The following is a 27,853-nucleotide window of genomic DNA, read 5'->3' on the forward strand; positions in this document are numbered from 1 at the left end:
CTAGGGTGCTAGGGATCAAACTTGGGCTGGCTGTGTGCAAGGCAAATGCCCTCATCACTGTGTTCTCTCTCCAAGCCCTTGGGTTGCATTCGTTTTGGGGGAGGTTTGGGCCATACCTGGCGATGGGCCACACCTGGCGAGGCTCAAGCATTGCATCTGGCTCTGCACTCAGGTATTATTCCTGTGGTGCTCAGGAGACCATAATAGGGTGTGGGGATGTAACTGGGTCTGCTGCCTTCGAGGCAAGTGTTTTGCCTATTGCTCGGCCCCTCAGGGAGGTCTATTTAAATTTTTTTTGGTAGGGGGCTACATCCTGAGGTGTTCAGGGGCTTTTCCTAGGTCTGTGCTTGGGAATCACTCCCCGCAGCGCTAGGGGACCATGTGGTGAGGGTGATCCAACTTGGGAGTGCAGCATTGCAAAGCAAGAGCTTTAACCAGGTACCCTCTCTCTCTGTCTTAGCCAGAGCAAAGGTCTACAGGGAGCACTCAGGAATGCACCAGATGATGTCTCACTGATGCTGGGCCCCTGGTGGTGTCATCAGGGCTTATCTATAGTCTGTTCTTCTGGAAAGAACCCCGCTTTCCCAGGGCTGATAGGTCCTCTCCGATCAGGAACGCGTCCCATCACTCAGAAGTAGGCTCACACTCCAGAGGCTTGCCCAGACCAGTGCAGACCAATCCCCAACTTTGGGGAACTTCCAGCACAGAGGTGAGTTATCACACCGGGACGCCCAGTGGGGAGGGTTCTGATTTTGCTTCGGGTCCTCTAATCTGGGGGAAAGGCCAGAAAAAAAAAAAAAAAAAGAAATCACACGCTCCGAAGTGGGCAGGGCAGGGCGGGGGCGGGGCGTCTGTGACGTCACGGGCCACGCCCCTCCGGGCGGCCGCCGCGCCTGCGCCAGAACGGCCCATTCGCTCCCGGAAGTGGAGGCTGTGGCCGGCAACCGCGGCTGGGTCGGTCCGGGCGCCTGGAGGCAGGAGCAGTCGCCGAGCGTGCCCGTCGGCCGCCGGTCGCCATGTCGTCCTTCGACACCAACCCCTTCGCGGACCCCGTGGACGTAAACCCCTTCCAGGTAGCGCCCCCCCCCCCCCACAGCCTCGCCCCCGGCGCCGAGGGCCGCCGCCCGGGCCTCCTTGGCCCGAGCCGAGAGACGTGGCGTCGGAGGAACGGGCCGCCCGCCCAATCGGGAGAGCGGGCTCTGAGCGCCGGCCTATCGCGGCGTCGCGGGGGCGGGACTAGCAGCAGGTGGCTCGGCCGAGGGGGCGGGGTTCTGCAGCCTGGGGAGCGAGCGGAGGGGGCGCAGCCTAAGTTCGCGGGAGCCCCCTCGCAAGGGACGGGCTCGTGGGGGGAGACGGGGACAGACGCCAGCAGGGGCCCAGCATCAGAGAGGCAGCATCTGAGCGGGTGGGGGGAGGCCTGGGGAGGCACTGGCCGCCGTCCCCGTCGGAGGTGGCGGCTGCGACATCCTGGGGAAGTGGAAGCCTCGAGAGGGATGGAGAAGTGGGGGCGGGGGGGATCCCGAGCCCCTTCGTCCCCAGCAGCCAGACTAGCCTGCAGAAGAGATAGGCGAGCTCCAGAGAGGTGTCAGGCGTGGAAGGACGGTCACGGTCACGAGGGAGAGGCCAGAGAACCCAGCTGACCCAGGTGACCTTGATAAGAATCCCACACCTGGCCCCGGGGTCTAGGGAGTGTTGGTTTGCTGGACTTGTGCCTGGTGGCCGGAGCTTGGGGAGATGCTGTCAGCCGGCCCCACCTTCTGAGCAGGATCAGAGGAGGAGACCCAGCGCCAACGCCTGTCTCCCTTTGCACAGAGAACGCGAGAGCCGGGGCCGGTACTTCCTCCTGGCGCCAAAGCTCGTTTTATGTCTGCCAAGAACCAGTTTGCATGGTTGCCCACCGGTGATTTGTGGGCCTGAGGTTGCTGCTCTGTCAAGGTGTCACCAGGCACCTGAGCTCGCCCTGCTTGTGTTCGAATTTGGTCCCTGGCGGCTCTTTAAAGTCCCCTGCTATAAATAAGAAGGGAAGCCCCTGGAGGGGTCCTTGCAGCTTCTCCCAGCTTGAATTCTTCCATCTTCGATCTTTGGAGGGTCAGAGCAGTGACTATGGAGACCAGAATGAAATAATCTCATGGATCAGGAAGGTGAAGGTTTTTTTCTTTGTTCTTTAGAATGTCAGGGAATTCTGAACGCACGTAACACACACACACACACACACACACACACCCTGGCTTAAACATCCACCCTGGCTTACACACCCGCCTTTCAGGTTACGGTTTATTGACAATCTTTGCAGAAACCTTGTCTTATCTAATGCAGTCAGTCATCTGTATTAGTTCTGTCAATAAGGACTATTTGCGTTTCTTTCTATCAGTGTCTTCTGCTGAGCGTTTTAACTGTAAAACTGCTGTCTAATACTGGAGCTGGAGTGAGGATCGAGAGGCCTTTTTTTAGTGTGTAGGCTGTGTGGTGATTTGCCTGTATTTCCTTAAATGTATTTTTCGCTCCTGTCAGAATCAGAGATAAAATGTTTAGTGCTACCTGACAGCCAGAGGCAGGCAGATGTCAGAAGGTGCAGAGAGCCTGTCCCAGTGCTAGCAGCAGGCAAGATAACTGGCCCGAACTGTGCCTTGAATTACTAGCAGCTTGAAAGTCTTCAACCGCATCAGCAGTCCCAGAAATGACAGTGAAGACACTGGGGAAGTCACTTCTGCATTCTAGCCAGATAGCCCGTCCATGCCCCAGGGCATGGCAGAACAGGAAGCAGCTGAGGTCCTGGATATAACAGCATCTGCTGGAGGGCCTGTGCAGGCTGGAGGGCTTGCTGAGTGCAACCCAGTTCCTCCATACCCTGCAGTTTTCTTCTTGGCACACAGTTGTGGGGAGAAGGGCTCACAGTTTGGCCGTGGGACCCCAAGCCCTCGTTCTTGGAGCTGCCCTCTCTCCCTGGGATGGCAGTGTCTGCCTCTCTGCCTGCCAGGGCTGGCTCATTGGGAGGGGTCAGCCCTCGGGTGACCGGCTGAGAGGGCAGCTTCATTTACCCAGGGTGTTGGCATGGCGTGCAGGAGAGCAGCTCTTCAGCTGCGGTGGGCGTGGAAGCCCGGCACCAGCCTTCCAAGAGGGGCTGTTCCGGTGAGACCACACCAGAAGTTCCACATCTGTGGTGAAAGACTAGAACAGGACACAGTCCACACATCTGTTCTGACCCTTCCATATAGAGATGGAGAAAGCAACAGCCCACGGAGGCTGGGACATGGCAGAGGCAGCAGGCAGGGCCCAGACCTGGCTCACATCCCCAGGACGGCGCTGTCTGGGCGCCTACTGTTAGAATCGGGCGTGTGTGGTCTGCCGGGGTTATTTTAGGATAACCAAGGAAAGCACCCCCAGTGACACCATATTTTTTTTGGACGAGGGCTTTGGGCCATACCCAGGGTTCTCATTACAAGTTTTCTCTGTATTGGTGGAAGAAATAAATTAGCATTAGCCAGTCTACTTTTACTGTGCACAGAGATGGAATATTAACAAATGGTGATGTGCCTGGGATTGAACCCAGGACCTTCATACTTGTGATGCATATGCTTCTTCATTGAGCCATATCTTTGTCTTGTATTCTGCTTTTTATTTTGATTGTATTTTGATTGTAGCCTGCCCACAGGGCAGAGTCTGGCAAACTCCCCTTGGCTTACCCAATATGCCAAATACCAGTAACAATGATGGGTCTCATTCTCCTAAAGAGCCTTGAATATAATCTCAGGGCTAGGTTGAAGGAGACGTTACTGGGGCCTGCTTGAGGCAATCGACGAATAACAGGATGATTTGTGATTTGTGTGATTTGTATTTATTTGGGAGAAGGTCTGGCCATACCCAGCACGATTCAGGGGCTATTCCTGGCTCTGCGCATAGAGATCACTCTTGTTATGTTCAGGGAACCGTTTATGGGGTGAGTGTGGAACGGGGGTCAGCCACTTGCAAGCCTGACCCCTGTCCTGTCTCCAGCCCCCGTACTGTCTTCTTAAAGTGACATCTCCTAAAGTGTTTGAGTCATACCAGTTCTGAAAGGTCGTCGGGTCTATGGTCAGTCAAGGTCCGGCATGTGGTTCAAGGGTAAAGCACATTCCTTGCATGCATGCGATTTGGGTTTGATCCCTGGCACCGCCAAAAACTTTTTTTTTTTTTAAGAACAGAATCATTGCTTAGTCCATTTTCCTTGAAGATATACAAATCAACCGTGTGCCTTCTAGCCAACTTCCTTGTCTGTGTTCTTTGCCCCACTCCACCAGCCTGCCACCTCCACTCCAATTTGTGGCACGACTTTTATGACCTCCTTCTTGCACGGGCTTCCCTTCAGGATTGTTAGAAAACTTCCTTCCCAGTAAGAGCTGAGGCTGGAAAGTGAAGTGGCCCTAGGTGTAGCCAGGGTGTGACCAACTCTTGGGAGGAAGCAGGAAACACACCCCGCAGTGTGGTCCTTTACACAACCTCCGCTGACACTCCCCAACCCTGCTGCCAACTGGGGCGTGTCTGCCCTGCACACTCCTGGTATGTGGGTCCCTATTCAGGACTGAGTCCAGCACGCTGCTTCCAAAGGATCTCCGAAAGTCTGGACCATTTCCTGTTTTAGTGACCCCCCTCAAACGGTGATGGGCCGGCCAATGCCAGAGCTGATTGGCTCCTGGGTGTCTGTGCCAGGTTATCCCATACAGATGGCCGGGGTCTTGAGGGCACGAGGACTGGCTGCAGGGCGTCTTGCCCTGTCTGTGAGCCACCCCATCCCATATGATGACTTGCACACGCTGCTCCCTTGCAGCTGAACGATAATCTCGGTGGGGAGGTTTTGAGATGCCGGGACTCCAGGCGTCTCTCCTGGATGTGCAGAAAGAGGTGGCCAAAACATGATCAGTCTTCTGCAGAATTACACCAAGTCTCTGGGCTGTGCCGTTTGCCAGGAAGGTGGCTGCAGTTGGCGGGAATGCCCAGCATCCCCAAACCTACCAAGGCCCAAGGTAAAGCTTTCCTGAGACAGGAACATCATCTCGCGAGATTGAAAACAGCAGGAGGTCCTTGCAGCTTACTCAGGGTTAGTAGGGTGTGGCCCAGACACCGGGACCTCTTGAGTCCCTGTCACATCACCAGGCCCCTGCCGCTCCTCAGCCTTGTCGGGACACTTGTTTGGCGAGTTTCTCTGAGAATCTTCTTTCTTGCCTATTTTTTGGGTTAATTTTTTTGGGGGGGCCACACCTGGCTGTGCTCAGGAGTCACTGTTGGCTGACCTCAGAGACCCAAGCGGTGGCAGGATGGAACCTGGTCCTCAGGTGTGCGGGCAAGGCGGCCACTCATGATCCCCGTCCCCGTTTCTTCTCCGCTGGAATGCTAGGGCCTTGCCCCCCCTCTGGCTTGTGTGTTTCAGGATATCCTGGAATTCAGTTTGTTTGGGGTCGTTGTTTGATTTTTTGTTTTGTTTTATTGGTCACACCTGGCGGTGCTCTGCACTCAGGTATCACTCTTGGGGGGGCTTGGAGGACCATGTGAGGTCCCGGGGACTGAGCTCTGAGCTTGCTGGACCATGTGTAAGGCAAGTACCTTGTATTATTGCTTTGTCTGGGAACTCAGTTCTTGCGGGGGGAGTGGGGAGGGGATACACCTGGCAATGCTCAGGGTTTATTCCTGGCACTGTGCTCAGAAATTACTCCTGGCAATTCGGGGGACCATGGAGGATGCCCGAGATGGAACCCGGGCCTGCCGTGTGCAAACCAAGCACCTTACCCGCTGTCGCTCTGGCCCTGGAGTTGGGCTCTTGAGCTCACTCTGTACCCTAGAGACTTGTAGCACTGCTCTGGGCCCACAGCACCTGCGGTCCCCGCCCAGGAGCTCTCCCATCCCCTTTCCCTGCGCTGCCCACCAGCGCTTCCAGCTTCCCAGCTGTCCCCACAGATCCTTCCTCTGGCCTCCCCCGTCTGACTCAGTGTCTTCTCAGCTCCTTCCCTGCTCCCACACACCCAGTCCTGAAAAACCTGTTTCCTTTCTGCCACAATCTTTTACCTGTTTCTTCTTTTTTTCTTTTCTTCCCCCCCCCCCCCCCCTTTTGGACTGATGCTGGGGATCGAACCCAGGGACAGACAGACGCTGGCTTCTGAGCCCCATCCCCAGCCCCTCGTGGTCACTTACTGTAAAGGCCCCTCGTGGCACTGTTCACCCTTCACCCCAGTCACTCCAGAGCCTCCCACTGTTCTCTGACCACCCGTAATGATCCTTTCTGTGTGTATATTTCGCTGGTGCCCTCTCTGTGCTCTAGCCCTGGCCTTGTGGTGTTGTTGTTTGTTTGAAGGCCGCATCCAGGGGTGCTTGTGGCTTACTCCTGGCTCTGCACTCAGGGGGTCATACATGGCATAGGGTGTCAAACCGGGCTGGCTTTGTGCAAAGCAAGTGCCTTAACCCCAATACTATCCCTCAGTCGCTCGGTGTTTTTAAAGGAGTCTGTTCTGCAGGAAGGTGGGGAGGGAGTGGAGGCAGAGAGAAAGGTGAAAGTGCTGGCTTTGCTTGGGGCCTGGCAGTTCTGTCCCTGGCAGGCACCGTGTCTGGTCCCCTGAGCATCACCAGGAATGATCCCTGAGTTCAGAGCCAGAAATAAGGCCTTTGCATGCCCAGGTGTGACTCAAAAAAAAAAAAAAAAGTCTCCTTCCTCCTTTCCTCCCTCCCCACACCAAGTAATGCTCAGGAACTACTCCTAACTTAGTGCTTAGAGGATCAAACCTGGGCCTCTTCATGCAAAGCTTTCAGCTCTAGCCCAAGAGTGTTGGGATTGTTTATGTTTTTTTTTTTTTTACCAGTTGTTTATAAAAGTCTGTTGAAACCATCAAGTTCAAGTTCAGCTAACTTTTATCTCCTGAGGATCCATTCAGGTGCCTTTCAAATAGTTCAGTAGCATGATTGCTACGATGCCCTGGATAATTCTCCACGGTGAGGGAAGATCTGTCTCCTTGTTCTCTGTCTGTAGCCAGCCTTGCTCTTCCTACGGGTGTGTTCTGGATGCAGTTCTTGCCTCTCCTTTCAGTCCTTGCTCAGTTCCTTCCGTGTCTCAGTCCCAGCTTGGCTCCAGCAGCACCTGCCTCTGGCTGTCTTGGCATCTTGTCCCTGTTGCCTTCGCCTCGTCAGCCGCTGTCACACCGTCGGGCCAGACTGTGACTTTACCTGGGTGTCCTGCCCTGTGCTGGGTAGGGGTAGTTTGTGTAGGGAGTGAACAGATGAACTGGAAGGAAATGGTAAGTGGCTGAGCCTGCATTGAGGACAGGAAGAGTCTTGGCAGGCCTCAAATGTCAGTCCAGGTCCTTTGAAAGCCATTTTTCTAGAGGATTCTGGACATCACTACAGTGATGTCCATGGCTCTCTTTAGAAATAAATGTCAAAGGGCCGGAGTGGTGTGTTATGCTGGTTTGATCCCCCGCATCCCATGTGGTCCCCCGAGCACCACCAGTTGTAATTCCTGAGTGCAGAGCCAGGAATAACTCCTAAGCATCACCGGGTGTGGTCTAAAAATAAAAATAAAGGTTGAGGAGCACAGAGCCAGGAGTACGCCCTGAGCAATGCTGGGTGTGGCATAAAATCTGAAAATAAAATAAAACAAATGTTGAGGGCTGGGAAGATGTTTCACGTGGCAGAACACATCCCTTGGCTGTGCAGGCTAATGAGTTCGAGCCCAGCATCATGGGCCAGCACTGAATAGTGGCACCCAGAAGACTTCATCACATGGTCCTTGAGCACTGTATCAGGAGTAGCACCCAGTATTGTTGGACATGGCCCCAAACAGAATTTTTTTTTTGCTTTTTTTGGGGAGGTCACACCCAGCGATGCACAGGGGTAACTCCTGGCTCTGCGCTCAGGAATTACCCCTGGCGGTGCTCAGGGGACCATATGGGATGCTGGGAATTAAACTCGGGTTGGCCATGTGCAAGGCAAACGCCCTACCCGCTGTGCTATTGCTCCAGCCCCTTTTGTTTTCTTTTTTCCTTTTTCTTTTTTCTTTTTTTTTTTGTGGAGGGGACCACGACCAGCAGAGCTGGGGTGCTGGTTCCATTTTCTGGGGTCCCTACTGGTAGAAGCCGACTGGTGAAGTGTCGCAGATGGAACCCAGGCTCTTCATGCCAACTGTGGACAGCAGAAGGGCAGCGGCCAAACCCCAATTGTCTTGGTGTGTCCCCTACACTGTGCGTGACTGTTTGCCGAGTGACCAGAGCTCAGCCGTGACACTGTCTGTGTTAGAGTTGGCGGAAGGCCTGATCCGCTCTCCTCTGAGCGTGGGGAGAAGGGGGAGGAGGAAGAAAGGAGGAGGAGGGGGGAGGGGGGGAGGAGGAAGGTATTAGTTTTCTTCTTGGAGCTGAAACTGAGCTCTTCCCTTCCTTTGAAATGCTTGCGTGACCCACTTACAGAGCCCACAGCTGCTCCTGTATTCCCACTGCGACTCGGAACCCGGCCCTCTCTGGCTAGCTGCGTGGACTTTTCTCACAGGCCCCATGTGTGGCCTGCCTGGGGGATTTCCTCCTCGGGAACGCGCTCTCTGTAGTCTGGGGACAAAGAAAGACACAGGAGCAGCCGCCTGATCGCACAGCCCTTTTCAGGGATGTTGCTCTCCGTTCCTGGTGTTGGGATGCGCAACACACCCCTTGGCACTTTGTCCATGTGACAGGAGCTTCTGGGCTGGGAAGCCCACATTGCTGCCTCCTGGGAAGGCGGGGAGGGCCGCAGAGGGAGAGGCCAGGCGTCACCCGGAGTGACCAGTCATCACCCTGAGTGACCCCAAGGCCCGGAGCCCCACTGGCTGTGGCCCCTTTAAAAATTAAAGAGCCTTGGGGCTGGAGCAATAGCACAGCGGGTAGGGCGTTTGCCTTGCACGCGGCCGACCCGGGCTTGATTCCCAGCATCCCATATGGTCCCCCGAGCACTGCCAGAAGTGATTCCTGAGTGCAGAGCCAGGGGTCAGCCCTGAGCATTGCTGGGTGTGACCCAAAAAAAAAAAATTAAAGAGACTTGGGGTTGGAGTGATAGTACAGCAGGAAAAGGACTTATCTTTTTTTTTCTAATTTACCTTTATAAAGTTATTCGTGATGATTCATTACATTCAGTATTCCAACACCAGTCCCACCACCGTTATTTCCAGTTTTCCCAACCACAAGCCTGCCCCTATAGCAAGCCCTGGATAATTTATTTTGTATTGATAGTTATAAAAAATTCGCTTAAAATGGTCAAAAATATTTCCTTAGAAGGAAGTGTGTGAATATTGTTGTGTCTTACCATGGGCCACAATGCCCTTGTATAGGAGATTACTAACGTGTTGTCATAAGTTAAGCCTTGTGTGTTCATATTCTCTTAATTGAGATTGGGTGTCTTCTGCTTTACATCCCATCCAATGTGATGTGTGACTCCTGGTTATCAGTGGTGTCGAGTGTGACATGTCACATGGACCATGTGCTAGGGCGCTTATCTTGGCACACGGTCAACCCAAGTGCCATCCCTGGCACCCCACCGCCCATCAGGAGTGATTCTTTTTTTTTTTTTTTTTTTTTTGCTTTTTGGGTCACACCTGACGATGCACATACACAGGGGTTACTCCTGGCTCTGCACTCAGGAATCACTCCTGGCGGTGCTCAGGGGCCCATGGGATGCTGGGAATCGAACCCGGGTTGGCCGCGTGCAGGGCAAACGCCCTACCCGCTATGCTATCGTTCCAGCCCCACCATCAGGAGTGATTCTGAGTGCCGAGTCACGAGTAAGTTCTGAGCACTGCCAGGTGTGAGCCAAAAACATATATATGCAATGATAATAGAAATAAAAGAGAAGCAGCTCAGGGAGGCTGCTTGGGCGAAGATGCAGGGCCCCGGCTGCCGGCCGAGATCCACTGGAAGAGGAACTGAGGACCCCGGGAAGGGCTGTGGTCCGAGCACGTTGTTTCATTTATTTGAAAAGGGTCCAGAAAGGAAAACAAGCCAGCAGCGTTTTCCTGCCTTTCAGTGGGCGCTCAGCCTCATTCCTAGCAGGTGTGTCTGGTTGCATCGACTTAGTCCTGGCAGCCGGCAGCCTGCTGTAAAGGACCCTCTAAGAGAAATCAGAGGGATCAGTGCTGTCTGTAAAACAGTCAGAAAAGCAGCACCAAGTTTCTCAAGCCTCCACACACACCACCCTCTCTCCCCCCTTTGAAAACTGGAGCCCGGGAGCGCACTCCCTTGAGGTAAAAGCATAGGTCTCATCCAGAATGCCCCTTCTTTCCCAACAAGGGGAAGGAGAGCAGCCCGCTGCAGCCTGGGTGGGCACACCCAGGACCTTCCACTGAGGCTCCCCAGGGCACCAGTGGCGATGCCAGCAGCCTCTTGAGCACCCGCGTCCCTGGTATCACCGCTGGGCCTGGGGCGGGCCAGCTGAGCTGACCACGGTTCTCTGCTTTCCAGCTAATGGCTCTTTTCACCCCCCCAGGATCCATCTGTGACCCAGCTGACCAATGCCCCGCAGGGCGGCCTCTCTGAATTCAACCCTTTCTCCGAGGTGGGTGAGCACGCCCTACTCCCGGGTCCCCTGTCTCCGGGCAGGCCCGGGGTCTCTGCAAAGCTGCAGTCCCCAAAGGGATGGTTCTGTTGTGGACTGGGGTAAAGGGTGAGGATGAGAAGTCATTGATTCTTCCTTTGGGCCCTCCCTGACGAGGGCAAGCGATACCCACGAGCTCTGGGTCCAGTAAGCCAGTGGTGCCTGCTCACCTGGGCTGGCTGGCCCGGCGCTGCAGAGGGAGTCCAGAAGGTGGGCTGTCATTCACCTGCTGCCATCTAGCCTACGCCCACTCACTTCCCTCCTTTGCCCCGCCCCTCACAGACAAATGCAGCAACAACGGTTCCTGTCACACAGCTCCCTGGACCCTCGCAACCTGCTGTGCTCCAGGCCTCTGTGGAACCAACCCAGCCAAGCCCCCAGGTAGCATTGGAAAACAGCCCTTTGGCACCTTTGGCACCTCTAATGTTTCTAGGGAAACATCCCCAACGGTGGAAGCCTGAGCTGGGGGGAGAGGGCAGGAGGGCACAGAGCCTTATACGCCCTGGCACTTCTTTAGGGCCCCCCTTGCTCATCTCTTTGGTGCTGAAATGAAACTCACAGAGTTGAAGGTCTCAGCCCCCAGCCCACTACCACCACCAAAAGTTAGGCTGGGCCTGTGCTCTTCAGAGCACATTTACCTCTGTCATGCCATTCAGGTCCCAGCTGGGGGCTTTGGTTTATTCTTTCAGACCCCAGGATCTAGCCACCTACCCACCTGTCTGTATTCCTACCCACCATCCACTCCCTGACCTCTTTACCCATTCATCCACCCATCCATTCACCTTTCAACCCACCCACTTGTCCATCTATCCCTTACTTATCCATCTCTCTACCATCCTTCTGTTTATCCGTCATCCCATGCATCAGCCATCATCCATCCATCCATCCATCCACCTACCCATATGCACAGACATCCACCCACTCATCCATCCACCCTTTTAACCATCTATCCATCCACCCATCCATCCATCCATCCATCCATCCATCCATCCATCCATCCACCTGTCCATATATCCCATCCATCCATCCATCCCTCCATCCATCCATCCATCTCTTCATCCATCCACCCACCCACCCACCTGTCCATATATCTATCCATCCATCCATTCATCCATCCATCCATCTACCCACCTGTCCATATATCCATCCATCCATCCATCCATCCATCCATCCATCCACTCCCTTCCATATATTCATCCATCCATCCATCCACCCACCCACCCACCTGTCCATATATCCATCCATCCATCCATCCACCCACCCACCTGTCCATATATCCATCCATGTATCCATCCATCCATCCATCCGTCCGTCCGTCCACCATCCGTCTATTCTTCCATCTACCCATTCATCCATCCACCTTCCCATCCACTTGCCCACCCATCCAGCTATCTTCCTGCCTATATCTTTTTCTGTCTAACCCCTTCACCAGACACTCGGGGTTTTGTCTGCACTGCTCTCCACCACCGGCTTTCCTTGCCCCCGTTCCTTGCTGGCCCTGCGGGTGCATGACCACAGTGGAGTTGTATATTACAGCTTCTTAGGCAGGCCAGCAAATTCCTGCCTGTCCGGTTCCTGGCAGTGAGCGGGCTCTCGGAGAGGCAGAGGCTGTTAGGAGGGACAATGTTCTCAGAGACAGCTGCATGCAGAAGCATTCAAAAGTAGGCAAAACTGCAGCAAGAACCAGCACCTGGTGCCTGGAGCCTGCCCACGCTGCATCAGCACTCCAGGGAGTCCCAGGCAGCTCCCGCTAAGGGTCTGTGATGGGGCTACATGTCCAGGCCTGCTCTGAACGTGCTATTCCTCCATGGCCATAGGGCCCTGTGAAGAGTGGCACGCTTCTGGGCAGCAGCCTTTCTTACTCGGCTGGGGCTGAAGTAATAGCCTTGGACAGGGCAGTTGAGCCCCTCAGTGTGGTAGGGAGAGCGGTCAGTCCTGGGGCCACCTCTGCCCTGATGCCGGGTCTTCCTTCAGGAGGCTCCCATGGCTCTTTGGAGAAGGTGGTCTGCAGATGTGCGCGTAGGCCTGGCCCTCCCCAGGCCCCAAGAGCAGGGCCCCTAGGTGGAAGGCCAGCCCAGACCAAGCTCTGCCCAGCCTCACCATTGTTTCCAGCTGCCTACCCAGAGCCCTGCTCTGCCTGGGGAAGCTCGGACTCTGCACACCTGTGAGCACTGGGCCGAGTAGGCCGAGCTTGAGGGGCTGTCCCGGTGCATCCACCACAGTGCCGGTTTGCCCCAGGCCCCCGTCCCCCTGAGGCTCCAGTCTAGCCGGTCCACTCTCCCCACTTGGTGCTAGAAGATCATCTCCTCCACATCTTCAGGCTCTTCCATAAGGCGCTGGGTTTCTGTCTGGCCCAGTCTCCTGGGAGCTCCCGCTTTGCCCTTCGCCCTGAGTCCCCACCCCCGAACTCTTGCCAGGTCTAGCTGTGCTGTCTCCGGTGCAGAAGTAAAGGAGAAACGGGCCCCCGTACAGCTGAGCGTCCAGCAGTGCTGTGGACATAGGACACAGGTCCCCTTGGTCTCCCTGTGGTGGTCTCCAGTCCCCTGACCCAGGGGTCTGGGACGCCACACGGGGGCAGGACCCCTCTGACTTCCCTCTGGTCTCGTGTCTGGCCGCCCCCTCCAGGCTGTGGCCTCAGCGGCCCAGGCCAGCCTGCTGCGGCAGCAGGAGGAACTGGACAGGAAGGCCGCGGAGCTGGAGCGGAAGGAGCGGGAGCTGCAGAACACGGCGGCCAACCTGCATGGTGAGCGCCGGCTCGGGGCGCAGAGGCACGCTGGGTCTGTCCCGGGGGCGGGGAGGAAGGAGGGCGAGGGGGCCAGCGGCAGCTTCTGCATTGCCTTGGAAACGGGCGCCGGGGGTCCTGGACCATGATTCTCCACCCCTGAGATTGACCCCGGGTACCACAGACTCACTGGGGGGCCAGGGATGGAGATGCCACCCGCGGGCTGCAGCACTGGCTCTGAGTTGCGGGGAGGGTCCGGGTTCTATCTCCAGCACCTCATGGTCCCCTGAGCACCACAGGGTGTGGCCCCCAACAAAGCAAGGCAAAAATTATCACGGAGAGGCCTCAGTGTTCGGGTGCAGGCCTTGCCTGTGACAGGTTTGAGTCCACTCCCTGGTACTGCCCTGCCAAGTCCTTTCCCCAGCCACAGCTGCAAAGTGTGGGACCCCCACCCCACCCCACCCCACCCCACCCCACCGCTGTCTCGTCAGCAGTCTCTTTCCCGGCTTATTCGGGGTGGATTCTCTTGGCATGAGCGTGTGGGGGAGTCTCTTCGTGACCAGTCCCTTGCCCAGCCCAGCCCCAAAGACTCCGAGCCGCCAGTTACTGTCATCTCTCAGCGCGCCTCGGTCAGGCCCGTAACCTGGCCCGCTTGTGTCCTTGGCCCCTGGCCATGCTGCTGCCCAGGCTGGCCTCACCTGCTTCCTCTTCCCACACAGTGAGGGAGAACAACTGGCCACCCCTGCCCTCCTGGTGCCCGGTCAAGCCCTGCTTCTACCAGGACTTCTCCACGGAGATCCCGGCCGACTACCAGCGCATCTGCAAGATGCTTTACTATCTCTGGATGCGTGAGTCCTGCAGGCGCTCCCGGGGGTGGGCGGCCAGGGTGGGCACCGTCTGGGCTCAGGCTGCTTCTCCCAGTGCACACACATGTCCATGCCTCTCCGCAGTGCTGGGGTGAGGGACCCGCAACCCCCACGACTGGCCTTTTCCCTGCCCTGGGTTCTCTGCAGAGGGCAGAGCAGGCCGTGTTGGGGGCGGGGGAGGAGTTCCTGTGGAGCTGACTGCACTAACGGGCCTCTGAGGTGCGGTCCCTGCAGTGCCTCTCGGCTTGGGACAGAGAGGATGGAAGGCTCGGGTTGGGGCTGGAGAGGGAGGACAGGAGGTGAGGGATCTGCCGCGTGCTCAGCTGTGGCAGCCGCAGCCCTGATGCAGATCCTGGCACTGAGCGTCATCCCCAGGGCACTGCCTGAGCACAGGGCCGCAATAGCCTCTGAGCACTGCCAGGTGTACCCCGAAGCCCCCAGCCCACAAATGGCTTCAGCTTCCTCTGTGGTCCTCCAGGGCCAGGGAGGAGCTGTCCAGGGCAGGAACACGATTCTGGAAACCTGCCCTGGTGTGTGTGCTGTCAGCTCTGGAACTAAGCCTGTGCCCTGGGTTGGAGGCGCCCCCAAAGCCAGGGTTTGAGAGCGCCCTGCCAAGGTACCGAGCAGACAAGGTGCTCTTCTGTCTCCGGGAGAGCCCAGTGGCACCCTCGCTGTGGGGGTTGTGTGGAGGGGTGTCGCCTGCCGCTCTGCGCCAGCCCAGCCCTTTCTCCGTCCCCAGTGCACTCGGTGACTCTGTTTCTGAACCTCCTGGCCTGCCTCGCCTGGTTCTTGGTGGACACCGGCAAGGGGGTAGACTTCGGCCTCTCGATCCTGTGGTTCATCATCTTCACCCCCTGTGCCTTCCTGTGTTGGTACCGACCCATCTACAAGGCCTTCAGGTGAGTGGGGGTCAGGGGTGAGTGCACAGCCACGGGCCAGACTCCCGGGGGTCCCATCCGAGTGTCTGCCGGGCATGTGCTCTTGCCCGTTCGTCCCTGGAAGGGGTGGGCGGTGAGCCCTTTGCCTCCTCTCTTGGGCCTGAGATCTGCTCCGGGAGTGGGCACTGGAGCTGGTCAGAGCCACCCGTGATGGTCAGAGCTCTGAGCTGTCCCTGAGTGGCAGAATCGCACCAGTGACCTAGACTAGAAAGCGAAGTGTTTTATTTTCGTTCATGTTTGTTGGTGATGCTGGGGAGTGAGTCCAGGCATGTGCTTCCCCGCTGAGCCACACCTTTGACTCTATTTTTTGGGGATTTTTTTTTTTTTTTTTTTTTTGCTACACGTGGCTTGTCTGAGGGATCCTGTGGTGCCTAGGATGGAGCCTGAAGCTTCCCCAGGCTTGTGCTCAGGCCCGTGAAGCATCCCCCGACCTGATCCCATGAACATCAGTGGGTCTCTCACAGACCCCCTTGGGCCTTGAAAATTAGTTGTGCCTCAGCATTAATGCTTCCAGGAAGAGGCCGCAGCTGGACCCTGTGACCATGTCACAGGCAGGCCTACACCCTGAGTTAGCCCTCAAGGATGCGGCACAGAGACGGCTTGTGTTCCTTACACCTCAGTATGTTTTTTGTCCCCTAGGCCTGTGGTCTTAGTAAGAATTTTAAAAGGCTTTGACTCAGATTGTCTTGTCTGTTATGAGTGCAGATAAGTACGAGAAGGCAGGATGGGTGCAGGACAACCTTATCATCTGTGTAAGGATGGGCTCAGACATTGGCCCCAGGCTGGGGATGTGGTTCAGGGGTAAAGCCCCATACTCAGCACCACATGGCGCTTCCGACCTCCCCCCTCCACCCCCGGTACCAGGTGTACCCATGGTGGCCCCCAGCATTGCCAGGTGACACCCCCCACACACACACCAGCACCACCACAGAAATACTGACCCCTTCCATTGTGAGGCAGAGCAGGGCAAGTCCTTTATGCTGATGGCCGTGGGCATCTGCGCCTGAGTGCATGGGGGTGAGAGGCTGGTCCCCGGCCATGTGCTCTGTCCTACCTCCAGGGGACGAGAGTCTCTCCCGAGCCCTCCGTGACTTCTGTCTCCCTCTCTCCACAGGTCCGACAACTCCTTCAGCTTCTTTGTGTTCTTTTTCATATTTTTTTGTCAAATAGGCATCTATATCATCCAGATGGTCGGTATCCCTGGCCTGGGGGACAGGTGAGGCCTGGGCTGTGCTCTGGGAATGCAGCCTTGGTGGGGCAGGGAGTGGGGCTCCCCGCAGGGCAGCGCCTTCAGGTCTCTGCTCTGGGCCTTGACCCAGAGCTGCTGCTCTCTTCCCTCTGGGAGCCGTGGGTGAACGCACCCTTCACCCTCTGCTGCCCTGTGTGGGACAGTGCCTCTCCCATTCCTCACGTCCTTGTAGAGGCGGCTCCTGGGGTCTGGGCCGCTGCTGGGGGCTGCCTTGGCCTTTGCAGACCTTCCTGGGCCATGGCTTTTTTGGAGGCATTTTGTGCTTCAGGCGGGGAGGGGGGCATCCCGACAGCTGCTCCCAGACTGACTCTCAAGCATGTCATTAGTTTTGTTTCCCAGGAAGGTGCTGCTGTCCTCACCTCACCTGTGCCCCCGTGCCCAGGGCCTGTTTCAGAAAGGCCAGGTTGCCCCTGGCCTGGCAGGGGCGCCTGTTTTGATCCCTGCCCCGTACTAGAGCCGGCAGTGTTGACGGGGGGAGCAGCCCCTGGCACCTCCAACCAGTGCACGCTACCCCCACCCCCACCCCCCACCCCAGCTCTCTTTCTCCTCACCTTGCTCTTAATTTCTTTTGGTTTTGTTTTTGCTTTGTTTTGTTTTTGGACTATACCCTGTGGCTCTCAGGACTGACCCCTAACTCTGCACTCAGAGATCACTCCTGGTCGGACTCAGGAGATGAGGGGCTGGAGCGATAGTTCAACAGGGAGGGTGTTCGCCTTGCATGGGGCCAACCCAGGTCCGATTCCCAGCATCCCGTATGGTCCCCTGAGCACCTGAGTGCAGAGCCAGGAATAACCCCTGAGCATCACCAGGTGTGACCTAAAAATAAATAAAGGACTCAGGAGATGATACAGGGTGCTCATCTATGATGGAACCCGGGTCAGCCATGTACAAGGCAAACACCCCACCCACTGTACTTTTTTTTTTTTTGACTTTTTGTTTTTTTGGGTCACACCCGGTGAGGCACAGAGGTTACTCCTGGCTCTGCACTCAGGAGTTACTCCTGGCGGTGCTCGGGGGACCTTATGGGATGCTGGGAATCGAACCCTGGTTGGCCGCATGCAAGGCAAACGCCCTACCCTCTGTGCTATCGCTCCAGCCCCCCACCCCACTGTATTCTTGCTCTGGTCCCTCACCTTGCTCTTTTGGGGCTTTGCTCTTTGACCGATGACCCCCTTTAATTTCTCACTATCCTAAGCGAGGTCTCGGAGGAAAGCTTGTGATGAAGAACTGCTGTTTGGGCCCTGCACCGGGAGTGCTAAGGCTTTCCCTTCTTTGCCCTTTCTTGTCATTGCTACATCTAGCCATGCTCGGGGGCTGTTCCTGGTTCTGCACTCAGAGGCCACTCCTGGTGGGGACCCTCTGGGGTGCTGAGGATCTGACCAAAGTGGGCTACTTTGGTCATGTGCACATCATCTTGCCCTTGTGTCATCGCCCCACTGACAACTGAGACCCCCGGCTTCAGCTTTGCTCCCTCTCGGTCCCGCCTCAGTCCAGCCAGCAGTGTTCTGCTCCCTCATAACACCAAGTGGAGGAGAATATAGCAACACTTTTTGTGCTATATTCTTTTGTTATTGTTAATGAAATATATACAACATAACCTCGTATTATTTAACACTTCAGAGCCAGAGTGGTAGTACAGCTTCTAGGGTGTTTGCCTTGCACGTGGCCAGCCCGGGTTCAATCCCTGGCACCTTATATGGGCCCCTGAATCTGCCAGGAGCGATCTCTGAGCGCACAGCCAGGAATAAGCCCTGAACACTGCTGGTTGTGGTCCAAAACAGTACCACCAAAAATAACATTTTAGCCCTTTGCACGTAGACAGTCTAGCTTCGTGTCTACCATTCACATGATCCAGTTCAGTACACTCATAGTGTTTGGCAGTCATCATAATCCCGACCAGGAGCCGATGGCGTTCTGTGTCTGATTTACCTATTCCAGATTATTCTAGATGTTTCCTACAAGTAGAGTCAGTACAGCTTTTGCCTTTTTGTATCTGGCTTCTTGAATTTAGTGTAATATCCCTCCGCCCCCCCGCCCCCCCTTTTTCTAGACCACACCCAACAGTGCTCCAGGCTTACTCCTGGCTCTGCACTCAGGGATCACTGCTGGGAGCACTTGGAGGACCATGACGGTGCCCAGTTTGACTGCCTGCAAGACAAGCTCCCTGCCCTGTGTTACCCCTCTGGTCCCTAATTTGGATTTTCTTTTGGGGGTGGGTTTTGGGCCACCCTCAGGACATGCTTAAGGGCTACTTCTGGTGGCTAGGGGAACTGTCCATGATGCCAGAAATCGAACCAGGGTTGACCACGTGCAGGCAAGACCCTTACTCCTGTGCTCTCTCTCTCCAGCCCCAGTTTGTTTTATTTCATTTTGTTTCGCACTACTCCTGGCAGTGCTCTTGAGTCTCACTCCTGTTACTGTGCTCAGGGATCATTCCTGGGAGGGTGCTTGGGACCCAATCCGATGCCAGGGATCAAACCTGGGTGGCCACATGCTTGGCAGGCACCTTAACAGCTGTATTATTTCTCTGGCCTCCATTCATTTTTTAAGTAAAATAGTTCAATTTAGGAAATACAAGAGGAAAGAAAGAGAGCCCTGTACAAGAAGAGAATTGACACCCCAGACTGTGCTAGTGACCTGAGAATGGCCTGGGTGGGGGCGTGCCTGAGACCTGCAGTGGGGTGCGGTGGGGGCGGCTTCTCCCCAAGGCAGCCCATTTTTCATGCACCCGAGCCCAGAAACGGGGCAGACTCCGGTTCCCACAGGCAGAGCAGGGCACTCACAGCCCCTGGAGTCCTGGCCTACAGGGGTTGGGGGTGTGGGCCCAGGAGAAGAGCCCCTCCTGGGGGTTACACCCACTCCTCCCTCTTCTCCTGTCCCTGCAGTGGTTGGATCGCAGCCCTGTCCATCGTGAAGACGGACCTGGCCGTGTCCATCATCATGATGGTGGTGGCCAGCTTCTTCACCCTCTGTGCCGTGCTCTCGCTCTTCCTGCTGAAGCGGGTGAGTGGTGCCATCCAAGGCGAATCCCACCTGGGTCCCTCGAAGTCCAGTGGACTTTCCCCAAGCCTCTGGGTGGGCGGTCAGGCAGTGCGAGGTTCCCGGCGGACCTTGAGGGGGGCAGTAGCCAGGGGGGCTCCTCTCACTCCTTACCCCTCCCCCACCCCCAGGTGCACTCGCTGTACCGCAGGACCGGGGCCAGCTTCCAGCAGGCCCAGGAGGAGTTCTCCCAGGGCATCTTCAGCAGCAGGACCTTCCGCAGCACCGCCTCGTCGGCTGCCCGAGGCGCCTTCCAGGGGAACTAGGCCTCCAGGGCGCCGCCTCCACCCAGCCTCCTCTCACCTGCCTTCTGAGCTGCACTTTGCATGGGTGCCTTAAGCAGGGGTTCAGCCCGGTACAGACCCCAGGCGGATCTGGCTGTGGCTCTTGCTCCTTCCTCAGCAGCCGCCTTTCCCTTCCGCCCAAGGGAGTGGGAGGGAGGGACTGGCACTTGTTGTCCACAAGAGAGAAGAAAAAAAACGAAGCTGTCTTTCCTCTTCTGGTGGCAGTTCGGTATGGTAGGGTCCTTTTGTCTCTCTGAAAGCAGTGGGACTAAGCTCCCCCCAGTACACACATCACACATGTGCACGCTCACACTCACACACACACACACACACACACACACACACATACATACTCAGATCCCTGGCTGACCTGGGTCCACCCAGCCGGTGTTTTTATTTTGTTGATTCTGGGGACACACCTGGCAGCGGTGCTCAGGGGCTACTCCCAGTGGTGCTCGGGGACCAAGCAGTGCCGAGGATCAACGCAGGCTTCCCATAGCTGTGCTCCAGGCCTTTGAGCTCTTGGAGTTTTATCTTCACCCAGGTCTTGGGACTGTGCTCATTGCCCAGCTGGTCTGGCCTCACCTGAATTTGACTGCACAGACCCAGCCTGTGGTGTCAGCAGCGGCCCCACTTCCTGCCCAGCCTGGAAGGATGCGCAGGAAGGGCATCCCTTTAGGAGAGCCGTCGTGGGCCTGCGGCCAGCTCTGTCTCCGCTCACCCTCTCCGTCTCTGGGCTCACGCTGGTCCCCCAGGCGCTTCCCTGCCTGTGTTTCTTATACACAGACTGGATCCCCCGACTCCCTCCCCCCAGCCCCACTGAGCAGGGCCTGTGCCTGCTGAGCCCTCCTTGAGCCCCTCTGCCCTTCCCTCCTTAGACTTACTGAATGTGCAATGGGATCTTTTGGGATCGGGGGAAGGGAGGGTAGGCAGATTGTTGCCTGTCGTCTGTTGTCTTACACAGCCTTTGACAGCCTTCTTGAAAGGTGAGGTCTGACCTGGGGTGGTTGGTTTGGCCTGTTCCCTTGTGTCCTGGGGGTGCGGGCTGTCATTTGTCTGGCCTCGGGTACCCCCCTCCGCCCATTACCTACCTTGTATGAGGCGTCAGAACATGGGAATCAGTCCAGAAGTACTTCCTTTAGCTGGAACTGATGGGCCCCCACTTTCTGAGGGCTCCAGCCTAGTACTCCAGCCCCACTCAGTTGAGTGTTTGTCACCTACTGGTCTAGGGTTCCCCCAGAGGTTGTGTTACTGCCATGTGGCCTCGGTTCCCAGACCCTGTCTCCCAAGAACCAAGGGGCCTTCTCAAAAAAGCCAGCCAGCCTCCTCCTTCCCTAGGCCCCCAGACCTTCGAGGCTGCTGGTCCGCCCGCCCTGAGCCACTGAAGGTGAACGGCAGTGACCAAGGTTTTATAAATCCTTCTGGTGTTCTCCATGTACAAATGTATATGTTATGTCTCAATATTTGTGCTTAAATAAAGACATTTTAGACGCACTTGTCCGAAGTCTGGTCTACTTGGGAGAACGGGGGTGGCCCATGGGGGAGGGGCAGGGGGAGTGGTGACAAGGGGCCAGCCACTGAGAGGGAACACTGAAGATGCTGTAGCTGACACCCCCTCTCCAGCTGCTCAGTGACTCGGCCTTAACCTGGGGTGAGCACCGGAAAACAACACAACCTGGCTGCTTAAAAATGCCTTTTTTTTTTTTTTGGTGGGTGTGGGTGGGTGTTGGGCCGCACCTGGTGATGCTGGGGACTTGGTCCTGACAGGGCTTAGGAGGACCACATATGATGTGGGGGTGAGGATAGGCGGGTTCCTGGGCCACCAAGCCCTTAACCCCTTAACTCCCGTACGATCTCGCCATCCCCAAGGGCTTTTTCTGTTCCTGATACCACTGCTTTTCAGAGCAGCTGGTACCGGGGCATGGGGCTCGGTGGTGAAAGGTGGGGGCGGGGGGGCGCTCAGCAGGGCTGCTCTTTACACCCTCATCCCCAAACCTCGGTTCTCTAAGGGACCGTTCTCCGGAGGCGATCGCGTCCATCCGCGGGGCTCGACCCACTTTGGCGGGGGAGGGGCGGCTGCACCTGGCGCACCTGGCGCACCTGGCGCACCTGGCGGGCGCGCTGCAGTGCCGGCGGGCGGCGCTGGGGGCGCTGTGGGGCCGGCGGCCGCCCGGGCCGGAAGCGGGCCGGGAAGCCGGAAGCGCGGGGCGGCCGGGATGGCGGCGCCGGGCTGGGGGCCGCCGCGCGTGGACGGCTTCGTCCTCACCGAGCGCCTGGGCAGCGGCACCTATGCCACGGTGTACAAGGCCTACGCCAAGGTGGGTGCGGGGCAGGGGCCCGCGCGCAGCTGGGGGGTCGCGGCGGCCTGGACGCGGCCGCGCGCCCGGGGGCGTCCCGAGCGGTCGCGGTCACCGCCCGGCCAGTGCCCGGACGACTAGTCGGACCCGGGAGCGGGTCCAGGCCGGGGGTGGCCCCTGCGTGCAGAATCGGGAGTGGCCGCAGAGCAGAGCGTTTCCGGGCGTGGCCCTGACCCAGCAGCCAGCCGGGGTTACCTGGGGGCAGGGAGGGGGCGCCGGGGGCCGCGGTCCAGAAGGGGACACCGGACAGCAAGCAGAGTGGGCAGCTCCAGAAGGCCGGGGGCTGCAGAACGCCGCGTCCAGGGTCCCGGAGCCGAGGCCGGGAGGACCCCGAGGCGGGGTGGGGCGGCGTGATTCCAGCACCCCGGGCCTCGCTGGCCTGGGAAAGGGTGCTGGCCGACCTGGGGGTATGCTTCGATTCAGCGAAGGGGAGAAGCACCTGGAGCCCCCTTTTCACCGGAGCCCTGGCCCCATGGCACCCAGAAAGGCTCTGTGGGCCGGACACTCGCTGGCCTTGGGTGCAGGAGGCGGGGTTTGATCACCAGCATTGCAGAGTCCCCTGAGCATTGCCCGGAGCATTGCAGACCCCAGCACTGTCGGGTTTGGCCCCCAAAACAAAACAACTGTAAGCACTGCACTCTCCTAGGTTGTTCATCGATTTTGCTCGAGCGGGCCCAGTAACGTCTCCATTGTGAGACTTGTGGTTACTGTGTTTGGCATATTGAAGATGCCATGGGTAGCTTGCCAGGCTCTGCCGTGTGGGCGAGATGCTCTCGGTAGCTTGCTGGGCTCTCCGAGAGGGGTGGGGGAATCGAACCTGGCTCGGCCGGGCTGGCTGCATGCAAGGCAAATGCCCTGCCGCTGTGCTATCAGCAATCTAAAAAAAAAAAAATTCCTACAGAAGGACACTCGAGAAGTGGTGGCCATCAAGTGCGTGGCCAAGAAGAGTCTGAACAAGGCGTCTGTGGAAAACCTCCTGACGGAGATTGAGATCCTCAAGGGCATTCAGCACCCTCACATCGTGCAGCTGAAAGACTTCCAGGTGGGGAGCGGGGGCAGGGGCCAGCCCAAGGGGCCAGGAGAAGGGGCGCGAGGCCACAGCACCCCATCTCCCCTCTCCGGCAGTGGGACAGCGACAACATCTACCTCATCATGGAGTTCTGCGCGGGGGGCGACCTGTCCCGCTTCATCCACACCCGCAGGATCCTGCCCGAGAAGGTGGCTCGCGTGTTCCTGCAGCAGCTGGGTAAAGACTCCCCACCAGCCTGCCCCCTGCCCGGGCTCTGCCCCTCCCCCTCCCCACACACACTGCCAGCCCTGGAGCTCTGAGAACACTCGGCCACCCCGGCCTGGGGTGCTGGAGCCCCATCATTGCGTGTGTCCAGCCTGGACGTAGAGACTGAGGGATGGGAGGAAGGCCCCTCCTCTTCCCCCACACGGTGCTCATCAGTACCCAGGGCCCAGGGGATGAGGACTCAGCCTCCCCCAGCACTGAACCAAGAAAAAGAACAAGAGCCTAAAGGACTGAGACGTGCAGACAGGCCTCACAGAAGAGGGGGTGCTGTCTACCGGGCCCAGAAAGGAAGAGAGCACCGAGCAGGGGAGCGGGGAGCAAATTCTCAGGAGTGGTGGGAGCCTGTACTCGCTTCTGAGTCCTTGGGGCTGGACCCGGGCCTGGCTGTGAAGCTGGAAGACGCGAGTAAATGCTGGGGTGTCAGGGGTCGGTGGGAGCTGGGACCCCTGACCCCTCTCTCTCTGCGCGGGTCCTCTCGGCAGCTAGCGCCCTGCAGTTTCTGCATGAACGGAACATCTCTCACCTGGACCTGAAGCCACAGAACATCCTGCTCAGTTCCTTGGAGAGGCCGCACCTGAAACTGGCAGGTGTGAGTCTGGAGGTGTGGGGTTGGGGGTGCCTGAGACCGTCTGTCGCCATGGTTCTCCTGAAGGCTCTGTCAGAGTGTCAGTCGGGAGACAAAGGCGGGTGATAGCCCCCATACACTTTTCCCCTCCTTCCAAGGTTGGGCCCCTTCCAGGCCACCCAGACTGGACTCCAGAGGACAGGGGACAGGCGGCAGGCTCGGGGGCAGGGGTCTGTGTCGCCAACCAGGATTGGGGCACCAGATTGGCCCCGGTGGTGGTGTCAGGTGTGTGAGGGAGAAGGGCTGCCGTGCCCCTCATGAGAGGCGGATGAGAGTGAACTCCGGGCTGGAGGCTGGGAATGTGGTGACAGTGCCTTGGGGTTCCAGCCTTGGGGGACCCTTATTTGTGGAGCATGTGACTGGCATCCTCCCCAAGAATCAGGAATAGGGGGCTGGAGAGTGATAGTACAGCTGGTACGCTATTGTCCTTGCACCCAGCCAACCTGGGTTCGATCCCCAGCATCCCACGTGGTCCCCCAAGCACTACCGGGACTAATTCCTTAGTGCAGAGCCAGGGGTAACCCCTGAACATTGCTGTTGTGACCCAAAAAGCAACAAAAAAAGAATCAGGCGTAGGGAGAGGCTTCCTGGAAGACATCGGGGGTGTTCCAGGGTGCTGAGGAGGAGGGACGCCTGGTGGAACAGGGTAGCCTGAGCAGTGACGCGAGCCCTCGGCCTGGCCCCCGCCCGCAGACTTCGGCTTTGCACAGCACATGTGCCCCCGGGCTGAGAAGCACGCGCTCCGAGGGTCCCCACTCTACATGGCCCCCGAGATGGTGTGCCAGCGGCAGTACGACGCCCGCGTGGACCTCTGGTCTGTGGGGGTCATCCTATATGGTGAGGACGCGGCCCCCTCCCCTGCCCCCAGGGAGGCCAGGCCCCCCAGCCCCCGCCCTGCTGATGGGCCGTGCTGGGCTCGGCCCCGGCCCCTCGCAGCCCGCCTCTGCTCCCTCCACAGAAGCACTCTTCGGACAGCCCCCCTTTGCCTCCAGGTCCTTCTCGGAGCTTGAAGAGAAGATCCGGAGCAACCGAGTCATCGAGGTGAGCGACCTGGGCCGGAGCCTGTGGGGCTTGGGGACCTCATCACCATTCCCTAGATGGGAGTGGGCCCGCATCCCGGAGTCTGGGCCAGGGAGAGGACGGGGCTCGGGGACAGCTCGTAAGAGCAGCCCCTGACCCCTCACTGTCCCCCAGGCCTCTGATTCTGCCCGGGGCCAGTTGGTCCCTCTACAGCATCTTGGGGCCGGGGCTGCGGGGCTAGAGCCGAGTGTGACTTGGGGGCCCCCCTCCCCTCCCCTCCCGCAGCTCCCCCTGCGGCCGCTGCTCTCCCGAGACTGCCGGGACCTGCTGCGGAGGCTCCTGGAGCGGGACCCCGCCCGCCGCATCTCCTTTCAGGACTTCTTCGTGCACCCCTGGGTGGACCTGCGGCACATGCCCAGCGCCCAGAGCCTGGCCCAGGCAGTGAGCGGCCCCAGGGCAGGTGGGGGGCTCGGGGGCACCCAGGGGGGGTCTGTCGTTCCCACCACCCAGCACAGGGCCGGGTGCGACTCCGGGTCTCCCTGTCCGCAGACCGCCCTGGTGATGCAGGCCGTGGAGAAGGACCAGGAGGGTGACGCGGCGGCTGCGCTGTCCCTGTACTGCCAGGCACTGGACTTCTTCGTGCCTGCGCTGCACTGTGAGTGCCCGGACGGCGCTGGGCGGCTCCCGGACATTCTGGGGTGGAACTGGGGGCTGGGCGGGGGCGAGGGCTCCTCACCAGACCCCCGCTTTCTGCAGATGAGGTGGACTCCCAGCGCAAGGAGGCCATCAAGGCGAAAGTGAGTAGCGGGCGGGCGGGCGCCTGGGCTGCGCGGGCTGGCTCCTCCGCAGCCCTGCCCCGGGAAGGGGGTCCCCAGCCCGCAGCTTCCTCAGCCCCCGCCCCCCGCAGGTGGGACAGTACGTCTCCCGGGCCGAGGAGCTCAAGGCCCTCGTCTCCTCCTCCAACCAGGCCCTGCTGAAGCAGGGGGCCTCTGCGCGCGACCTGCTCCGAGGTAGGACCCCCGGGACCCCGGAGCTCCAGCCGGGGGGAGGGAGAGGCAGGTTGGGGGGCTCCTGGGACACAGGTTGGTCCCAGCACCTGAGCCCCTGCCCCTCATTCCAGAGATGGCCCGGGACAAGCCGCGGATGCTTGCTGCCCTGGATGTGGCTGCAGCTGCCATGGCCAAGGTATGCACCCGCAGGGGGCTTCTGGGGGCCAGGTTATGTCCTTGAGTGACCCTCAGTGACCATGGGCGGGGGGGGGTTGTGCCTTGTGGCTGCAGGAGGAGGAAACTAGTGCGGAGCAAGATTCTCTGGACCTGTACCAGCAGAGCCTGGGGGAGCTGCTGCTGTTGCTGGCGGGTGAGACGCGACCCTCCCGCAGCCGGCCCTGCCCTCACCCCTGCCCATCTGCCCTGATCTCTGCTGTACACCCCTGCCCACCCTGCATTTAACCCCCACCCACTCTGCCCTCAGCCCTGTCCTGCACCCCTGCCAACCCTGCCCTCACCACCCTCACCTCTCACCCGCCCTGCCCTCACCCCTGCCCAGCTGTCCCCACCCCCAGCCCACCCTGCCTTCCCCACCCTTATCTCCTGCCCTCTCTTTGCAGCGGAACCCCCGGGTCGCAGGCGGGAGCTGCTTCATACTGAGGTGCCCCCCCCACACCCCACCCCAGGGCCGGGAGGGAGGGGGTTCCTCTTCCCTCTCTCCCTGCTCCCAAATGGATCTTCTGCAGGTTCCCTGGGCCCATGTCCAAGTGTGGGCATCAGGCTTGGTGGGCGGTGGGCGGTGGGCGGTGGGAGGGTGGCCCACGTGTGTCATTCAGGCTGGAGGCTGGAGGCGGGGATGCAGGGAGACAGGCAGGGCCTGGGACCCACTGGCAGGAAATCTCCTGGAAGGCTTCCTGGAGGAGGGAGCAAGTCAAAACGCGGAGTGCCAGAGAGATAGTAGAGCGAGTAGGGCGCTTGCCTTTCATCATGTAGCCGACCCGGGTTTGATCCCCAGCACATTCGATCCCCCAAGTCCGCCATGACCACAGAGCCAGGAGTGATCCCTGAGCATCACCAGGTGTGACCCCAGACAAAAACGAGACAGAACTCAGAAGTCCCTGTGTTGCGGCGGCACCCGGAAAGGGCTGCACACATGGGCTCGTCTCTCCCGGCAGATCCAGAACCTCATGGCTCGGGCTGAGTACCTGAAGGAGCAGATCAAGGTGGGCAGCAGGCGTGGGGCAGTGGGGGCGGGGCTACCGGGGCCCCCTGGCCCGCGTCTCCTGTGTCCCTCCCACTCAGAGGCCATTTGTGGGCCCCTCGGCCCCTCTGCTGCCTCTCACCGCCGCCGTCCATCCCTAGGTGAGGGAATCTCGCTGGGCGGCCGAGGCCCTGGACAAGGAGCCGCTGTCGGAGTCCGTGCGGAGCTGTGAGTCCACAGGGTGGGGGGATCGAGGGCGGGAGCGGCGTGTCCGGCTGCTCCGCCACCCTGACCCTGAGCCTCCCCCCCGCCCCCCCCCCCCCCGCTCTCCCTACAGCTTGTACCCTGCAGTGACCACAGGACTGAACAGACCACGAGCCACCAGGAGGACCGACGCAGGCTCCCCGGGCCCCCTCAGATCCCCCACCGCCCCCTGAGCCTTTGCTGGGTCTGGGCCAGCCTAGCGGGCAGCCAGGCTGGGGCCATGTTGCCTTCCCTGGGGGCCCGTGATGCATCGAGCTGGTTGCGGGGCGCCCGACCTGGCCTAGCCCGAGGAGATGCGGTAGGCCCGCGGGGGGCTGTGCTGTGCCGTCCGTTGCCGGCCCCCGCCTCCTCGAGCCTCACCGGACCCACCACCCTCCTTTCTCTGGAGCAACTTGCACCAGGACCCTCAGGGACCACCCGCCTGTGGACCCCCAAGTCC

At 58.8% G+C, this 27,853-nt stretch overlaps 2 protein-coding genes across 4 annotated transcripts; both read left to right on the top strand.

The window, feature by feature from the left end:
- The first annotated feature begins 943 nt into the window (after positions 1–943).
- On the top strand, positions 944–21,148 carry SCAMP2 (secretory carrier membrane protein 2). The gene is made up of 9 exons (XM_056128815.1): positions 944–1,073; positions 10,459–10,527; positions 10,849–10,947; positions 13,192–13,309; positions 14,008–14,136; positions 14,894–15,053; positions 16,207–16,308; positions 19,227–19,344; positions 19,512–21,148. The coding sequence occupies exons 1-9, from the start codon at positions 1,017–1,019 to the stop codon at positions 19,644–19,646; spliced, it is 987 nt and encodes a 328-aa protein (XP_055984790.1). The 5' UTR covers positions 944–1,016; the 3' UTR covers positions 19,647–21,148.
- A 725-nt stretch (positions 21,149–21,873) lies between these two features.
- On the top strand, positions 21,874–27,615 carry ULK3 (unc-51 like kinase 3). Of its 3 annotated transcripts, none has more exons than XM_056128813.1 (16): positions 21,874–21,982; positions 22,926–23,063; positions 23,147–23,267; positions 23,798–23,902; positions 24,634–24,777; positions 24,899–24,981; positions 25,246–25,401; positions 25,510–25,615; positions 25,717–25,757; positions 25,868–25,970; positions 26,081–26,145; positions 26,241–26,319; positions 26,570–26,610; positions 27,125–27,172; positions 27,312–27,378; positions 27,488–27,615. In XM_056128813.1, exons 1-16 carry the CDS (start codon positions 21,881–21,883, stop codon positions 27,502–27,504), a joined length of 1,416 nt encoding a protein of 471 aa, XP_055984788.1. In that variant the 5' UTR covers positions 21,874–21,880; the 3' UTR covers positions 27,505–27,615. The 3 variants fall into 3 exon arrangements, 2 of the variants coding, with proteins under 2 accessions (XP_055984788.1, XP_055984787.1); XM_056128812.1 differs by having other exon boundaries at positions 22,923–23,063; positions 27,488–27,613; XR_008794464.1 differs by lacking the exon at positions 26,570–26,610 and having other exon boundaries at positions 22,923–23,063; positions 27,488–27,575.
- The last annotated feature ends 238 nt before the right edge of the window (positions 27,616–27,853 follow it).

The sequence above is a fragment of the Sorex fumeus genome, unplaced genomic scaffold (genome assembly GCF_029834395.1).
Source record: "Sorex fumeus unplaced genomic scaffold, SorFum_2.1 ptg000067l, whole genome shotgun sequence".
NCBI classification, from domain to species: Eukaryota; Metazoa; Chordata; class Mammalia; order Eulipotyphla; family Soricidae; genus Sorex; species Sorex fumeus.

Coding starts and splice junctions, on each gene's coding strand:
- SCAMP2 (XM_056128815.1), top strand. CDS start 1,017: ATGTCGTCCTTCGACACCAACCCCTTCGCGGACCCCGTGGACGTAAAC. Junction 10,948..13,191: donor CAACCCAGCCAAGCCCCCAG/GTAGCATTGGAA, acceptor CGCCCCCTCCAG/GCTGTGGCCTCAGCGGCCCA. Junction 15,054..16,206: donor CCCATCTACAAGGCCTTCAG/GTGAGTGGGGGT, acceptor CTCTCTCCACAG/GTCCGACAACTCCTTCAGCT.
- ULK3 (XM_056128812.1), top strand. CDS start 21,881: ATGGCGGCGCCGGGCTGGGGGCCGCCGCGCGTGGACGGCTTCGTCCTC. Junction 25,402..25,509: donor CCCAGAGCCTGGCCCAGGCA/GTGAGCGGCCCC, acceptor CCCTGTCCGCAG/ACCGCCCTGGTGATGCAGGC. Junction 26,320..26,569: donor GCTGCTGCTGTTGCTGGCGG/GTGAGACGCGAC, acceptor CTCTCTTTGCAG/CGGAACCCCCGGGTCGCAGG.